The 7,223-nt window shown below is 39.7% G+C and overlaps 1 protein-coding gene across 1 annotated transcript; it reads right to left on the bottom strand.

Annotated features, from left to right (window-relative positions):
- Positions 1 to 1,806, bottom strand: LOC100433046 (clusterin-associated protein 1-like). Its single transcript, XM_054522379.2, is given in 2 exon segments — positions 1 to 1,756; positions 1,759 to 1,806. Coding segments are annotated over 2 exon segments (1,245 nt in total). The 5' UTR covers positions 1,780 to 1,806; the 3' UTR covers positions 1 to 532.
- Positions 1,807 to 7,223: the final 5,417 nt, after the last annotated feature.

The following is a 7,223-nucleotide window of genomic DNA, read 5'->3' as shown; positions in this document are numbered from 1 at the left end:
GCTTGGTATTGTGAACATGCAGAAGAAAGAAAATAAGATTACAAAATGAAATAAGAGCTAGAATTAAAAGCCGACATACAGGAAATGTTCTCAACTGTGCAAGTGATTAACAGCCAGATGTTCCCCTACGATTCCAAACGTGAGTCCCCAGTGCGCAGTTCCAGCCCCAACTCTGCTGGTGTCTCAGAGAAAATGTAGAGTAACAAAAGCAGCCAAGACCTGTGTGGCGTCAGCGCTTATTTCTCCTTGAGTATTGTCCGGTGGATGTGAATCACTAAGAACACATGCATTCCTCAAGTTTTAGGAGATAAATAAGGTGGAAAAAAATAAATCTTAGGGATTTGCTTCAATTCTTATTTAAGCTTCATGGAATGCAAACATAGGAGGCTAAAGCAGAAATAAATATTGCTTCAGTGATCATGAGTCCAGCCAGCTTAGTGAACAAAACAGGCGTTGCCTTCCTAACCTTCTAAGTTCCCATTTACCTACAAGTCTGAGGGTTTTAATCTGCCAGGGTCCCTTGGCAAAAGGGTCAGAAGTCATTGTCACTCTCATCCAGGGGTTCAGGTTTCCGGACCCTTCGATTGGGCTTGGTTGGTGAAAGAGAAACGCTCTCGTCTTCCAAATCGTCATCCTTGTCATCATCATCTTCCATGTCAATTTCACTCTCCTCCGAGTCCTCATTGTCATCGGAGTCTCCACCTTGCATCGTGCCCACAATGCGTTTGCCAGGTCTTCCTTGCATGAGCATCTCCATGGCTGTCCGCAGCTTGGGCAGCCGCCTTTCTTCCAACTCACTGTCGGATTCATCATCCTCCTGGATGTCTATGTCCGAGTCATCGTTACTTCCACTCTTGAGCAGGCGCTTCTCTTCGTCCTTGAGCTTGTTCTGTATCAGGCAGAAAGTGTTTTTAGCTTCCTCAAACCTTTCTTGCTCCATCCTATGATGATCTTCAAGCTGTTGTTCCAGATAAGTCAGATTTTGAAATTTCTCCAGATAAATGTCATACTGCTTTTGTAATTCTTCCTCAGTCTTCTCATACTCATCCATAAAACATGGCCTGACACTCTGCAGAGTCTCTAGTCGCTTCCGATTTCTTTCCAGTTCTAATTTTCTCTTTTCGATTTTGGCTTCTAAATTAGCTTCATCAGAGGCCACATTATTGAGCAGGTCTTTAGTCTTCTGAACCTGTGTCAAAATCTCTTTTATTGCAACTCTCATCACTTTTTCAGTCTCGTTTATTTCCAGAGGTCTGGCAATGGCTTCTGTTCTCATTTCTCTCAACTCTACTTCCATGCCGAGCAAGTCATACAGAGATGCTCCTTTGGAGGTGATTTCAGACGCAAGCTGCCTGGCTGCCTTCAAATCTGCAATCTTTGAGCCAAGATCACTCTTGAATTTGTTGACATCTTCCTCTACTATTTCAGAGCCCTCCATCCCCTTGGTCTTCATAGCATTATAAAGGACAGATGTGATCTTCAGCAGCTCTTTTACTGCATATCCATCTGCTTGATAAAGCTTCTTAGTGTTGAGTTTTATATGTGCCTTGGTGGCCATGAACTGGGCAATTGCCTTAATGAAGAAAACTCGGTCCTGTTCAGTGTCCACGTCAGGCGGGATGTCAGTCTGGGGCTCATATCTTTTCACAAGCCAGAGAAGCACTTCAGATACAAGTCCAAAATTGGGTGTACGGAAATTTTCCATAGAAATATGTCGAGGGTATCCCAGGGCTCTCATCATCTCTGTGAAATCAGCCTGCGGAGGTCGCGGAAAGACATGACGCTCACGTCCCCAGGAGCCCAGGGTCGCAGCTCAGCACTATTACTTTACTTAGTATACAAATGAGGAAGTTGAGGCAGAGCAGGCATTCATACATCTTTTTAATGGATAAACTTCAAGTGGGTCCACAGAGTTGGCCATCAATCACTTTATTCGTCCATTGCCCCAGAAGACATTGTAAAATTCATCCTCACTCAAGTACTTGACCAACCTCTGCCTTTCTTTCCTTCTTTACCAAGTGGCTCAGAGGTATATAAAGCAAATTCTGCAGTGTACCCCTCATTCCTTCCAAGTATTCATCCTCCATACCTCAAAACGTCTGCCTCTATATTTTCCCCTCCTGGAGTGGAGGAAAAGGTGATTTATGAAGTACTTGTCTTCCTCTGATTTGTCCCACCCCCAATTCTTCTAGAACCCTGCTCTAATGCTTTGAGCTACACCTTCAGTCAACTTGCCACTTTCCTATTGCCAAAACACAAATGAAACTTCATTTCTCCCTACAAGGAGAATCCTTCCCCAGCCCTGTTACATCTTCAAGTCACTCTCTCTTCATCACCAAACTTCTCCAAAGAGTGGCTTCACCAGCCCCTTTCCTGTCTACCAAAATTCACACCCTTAACCACAGGAGCTGAATTTCACCACCATATCCTTAATAAAAACAGAGAAAAATCCTCAAAGACCATTACAGGTCCTTCTACACATCACTCCCATCTCCTTCCCTCCACAATATTTGCCATTCTCCTGGAAACTCACCCTGGATGGTGAGGATGAGCTTCTGCCCCTGTCCATCCACTTGAGCCTTCTCTGGTCCCAGTAACTACTCTTTATCCTGTTGCTGCCTCACCCCACCCCCAATTCAAATGAACATAACCTCCCTCAGAGATCCCTGCCAGTAACTCCCAAACCTTTGCATCCATTCTCAACTTTTCTCCTGGGTTTCATTCTGCCTTTCCAACAGTCTATGAAATAATTTTACACATCTATCAGCCTGCTTTATCAAATAGTAAGTCTACAACTGAAGCTTTAGTCCCAAACATGGCCACTTCCCATTTTTTTACTGACATCCTTAATCTAAAATGAGTCCTTCTGACTGCTCTCTGTCTCAGCACACTGCTTAATTTCCCTCACTGCCCCATTGCAATTTACTTTGTTCACTTGCCTCCTTTGGACTATATGTGCCATATGTTTAGGAACTATGTCTGTCTTGTTCACCATGACAAGCACAGGGTCTGCTATGGAGCGACCACTCCATACATTTTTTGTTTACTCAATATGTCTTTGTTCTTCTAGCTCTTCTCAAATTGCTCTTCTTGAAGTCACCATGTTTCCAAGCCTAAACATCAGCAGTGATTGCTTTCCTTGGCCTCCTCATTGAGTCACCAAATCCTGACTATCCATCCTTTATAAGACCATGGCATCTGACCGTTCCTTTCCATTTGCACTGCCACTTCAAAAGTCCTTTTTCAGGCAAAAAAAAAAAAAAAAGACTCTTTAACCTATTTCTAAGTCTTTGACCCATCTATTCACTTCCTGAGATTGGGTCTTCCTACAAAATCAATTTGATCCCGTGATCAAAAGCCTTCAGTGCCCCCCAACATGCCTTAACTCAAGCCCAGACCTTTGAAGCTGGTGTCCAGATCCTTCATGATCTGGCTCCTAACAGCCTCTCTACTCCTCTGTTTTGCCAGAATCCTTCACATCTCCATAGATCTCACATGCAAAAAATGTGAAACCATGTCTAAAGAAGTAAACGAAAGTATATGAATGATGTTTTCCTTTAAAAAGTTAATAGATATAAATCATAAAAAGGAAACAAGTAGACAATCTAGAACTGAAAAGTACAACAGCTGGAATGAAAATTTTACAAGAGAGACTCAACAGCAGATCTGAGCTGGCAGAAGAATGTATCAGAGACCAGTGGGACACCAAGTGTACCAACATATGCATAACAAAGTTGTAGGAGAAAGGAGCAAAAAGAATATTGAGAAAACTAAATATCCTAAATTTGATGAAAAATATTAATCTACACATCTAAGAAGTTTAATTAACTCCAAGCAGGATAAACCCAAAGAGATGTACAATGAGACAAATCATAATCAGTCTGTCAAAAGATAAGAACAAAAAGAGTGAATTTTCAGAGCAGCAAGAGATAAGTGGCTCATCACATACAAAGGATCTTCAATAAAATTAATAGCTAATTCCTTATCAAAAACTTTGGAGGACAGAAGGCAGTGGGATGACATATTCAAGGTGGTGAAAAAAGTGACAATCAATAATGCTATACCCAGTAAAACTATTCTTCAAAATTGAATGGGAAAATGTAATCTTATATTTGGAAAAACTTAAAGATGACACAAAAAACTATTAGAACTCATAAATTCACTAAACTTGCAGAATACAAAATCAGCATACAAAAATCAGTAGCATCTCTATATGCCAACAGTGAACAAACTGAAAAAGTAATCAAGAAAGTAATGTCATTTACAATAGCTACAAATATAATACCTGGAATTAACCAAAGAAGTAGAAGATCTCTACAATGAAAACTGTAAAACATTGATGCAAGAAATTGAAGAGGACATGAAAAAATGGAAAACTATTCCAATTTCATGGATTGAAAAAAATCAATATTGTTAAAATCTCCATACCACCCAAAGCAATCTATAGATTCAATGCAACACCTATCAAAATACCAAGGACATTCTTCACAGAAATAGAAAAACAATCTTAAAATTTATATGGAATCACAAAAGACCCAGCAAAAATAAAATGTGGAGGAATTACATTACCTGGTTTCAAATTATACTACAGAGCTATAGTAACCAAAATGGCATGGTACTGGCATAAAAGCAGACACATAGACCAGTGAAACAAAATAGAGAACCCATAAATAAATCCATATATCTACAGTGAATTCACTTTTGACAAAGGTGCCAAGATCATACATACATTCTCTTCAATAAATGGTGCTGGAGAAACTGGATATCCATATGCAGAAGAATGAAACTAGACCCCTATTTCTTGCCATATACAAAAACCAAATCAAAATGGATTAAAGGCTTAAATCTAAAACCTCAAACTACAAAACAACTAAAAGAAAACATTGGGGAAACTCTCTAGGACATTGGAGTGGGCAAAGATTTCTTGAGTAATACCCCACAAGCACAGGCACCAAAATAAAAATGGACAAATGGGATCAAATCAAGTTAAAAAGCTTCTGCACAGCAAAAGAAACAATTAACAAGGTGAAGAGACAACACACAGAATAGGAGAAAATATTTCAAACTGCCCATTTGACAAAGGATTAATAAGCACAATATATAAAGACCCCAAACAACTTTACAGGAGAACTAATTATTCAATTAAAAAATGGACAAAGATCTGAATAGTCATTTCTCAAGAGAAGATATACAAACAGCAAACAAGTATATAAAAAGGTATTCAACATTATTGATCATCAGAGAAATGCGAATCAAAACTATAATGAGATATCTCACCCTAGTTAAAATGGCTTTTGTCCAAAAGACAGGCAATAACAAATGCTACCAAGAATGTGGAGAAAAGGGAACCCCCCATATTACATTCCCGTTGGTGGGAATGTAAATTAGTACAACCATTATGGAGAACAGTTTGGATGTTCGTAAAAAAACTAAAAAGAGAGCTACCATACAATCCAGCAATCCCACTCCTTATGTATATACCTAAAACGAAAGAAATCAGTATGTTGAAGAGATATCTGCACTCCCATATTTATTGGAGCACTATTCACAATAGCCAAGATTTGGAAGCAACCTAAATGTCCGTCAACAGATGAATGGATGAAGAAAATGTGGTACATAGACACAATGGAGTACTATTCAGCCATAAAAAGAATAAGATTCTGTCATTTACAACAACATGGATGGAATTGGAGGTCAATATGTTAAAGCCAGACACAGAAAGACAAAAACTTCACATGTTCTTACTTATTTGTGGGAATTAAAAATGAAAACAAAAGTATGGAACTACAGAGTAGGAGGATGGATGGTTACTAGAGGCTGGGAGGGATAGTGGGGGGTGGGAAACTAGCGATGGTTAATGGGTACAAAAAAATAGAAAGAATGAATAAGACCTAGTATTTGATAGCACAACAGGGTGAGTAGAGTAAAAAATAATTTAATTATACATTTTAAAAGAACTAAAAGAGCATAACTGGATTGTTTGTAACACAAAGGACAAATGCTTGAGGTGATGAATATCCCATTTACCTTGATGTGATTATTATGCATTGCATACCTGTATCAAAACATCTCATGTAACCCACAAATACATACACCTACTTTGTACCCAAAAAAATTAAAAATTTTAAAAAATATTCAAGGAAAATGTGTGTTTGGTGCACATGTATTTAAGTGGTCTCATTTTTCACGAGGAGAAAACTTAATTACCTATGTTGACAAGCTTGATATCTCCCATGCTTTTATCCATTCCTTCTTCTGGAATCTTTGCCTTCCTCAAGAACAGTTCATCAGTAAAATCTAGAATATGTCAATTGAGCCTAGGATGTCATCCAACAACAGAAAGCTTGTCAAAATAGGAACCATTTCCATCCCTACCACTGGGTGCGTCTAAAATGAGTACTGCTGCTATCAGCAAGACCCTCTAAGACTCTGAGATACAGCTCAGGGTAGCAGCTTTATTTGAGAGTCATCTCCCTGCAAGGACAGGAGCCTCTCTTACTTCCTCCTCTCTCTTGTGCCTAGCTCTGGCTAAGGGTGCTTAATAAGACTGTACCCTTCCAGAACCACAGTGTTTCATGCTGTGACTAGCCGACACAGAGAGACTTTTGCTGCCAAATCTGCCTCCAAGCCACACCCTCTGGAAACTGTCACAGGCTGTGCTGAGCCCAAAGTTCTCTGAGCCTGTCTTTTACCCACAGGCCTCTATGATGGTGCCCTTTGGGCTGAGTCAGGGTCTGGAAGGACACTCTGCTCCTTGTCTCCCTTAGACACTCTTGCCTAGGTAGATGTGAATGCAGGTCATCCATGCTGGGGGCACAGTGCCTGGAAATTGAATTCACACAGAAATCATATATCGCTCCAGGGTACCTGGAAGTTTTTTCCTCAAAAATGTACAGAACTGGAATGACACGATAACATTCTTAATTAAACATTTTTAATGAAACTATAATTTATCTTTTTATCTCTTCCTATTTGTCTTAGTCCATTTTGTATTTCTATAACAGAATATTACAGAATGGTAATAAAGAAAATACATTTATTTCTTACAGTTTTGGAGGTTGGGAAGTCCAGGTCAAGGGGCCTGCAGCTGGTGAGGGCCTTCTTGCTGTGTCATCCCATGGCTGAAGGTGGAAGGACAAGAAAGTGCAAGAGAGCAAGAGGGGGCCGAACTCACTTTTATAACAAGCCCACTCTTACCATAACTAGCCCACTTCTGTGACAAT

This window comes from Pongo abelii, chromosome 8 (genome assembly GCF_028885655.2).
Source record: "Pongo abelii isolate AG06213 chromosome 8, NHGRI_mPonAbe1-v2.0_pri, whole genome shotgun sequence".
Classification (NCBI taxonomy): Eukaryota; Metazoa; Chordata; class Mammalia; order Primates; family Hominidae; genus Pongo; species Pongo abelii.
This window is presented reverse-complemented; position numbering and strand designations above follow the sequence as displayed.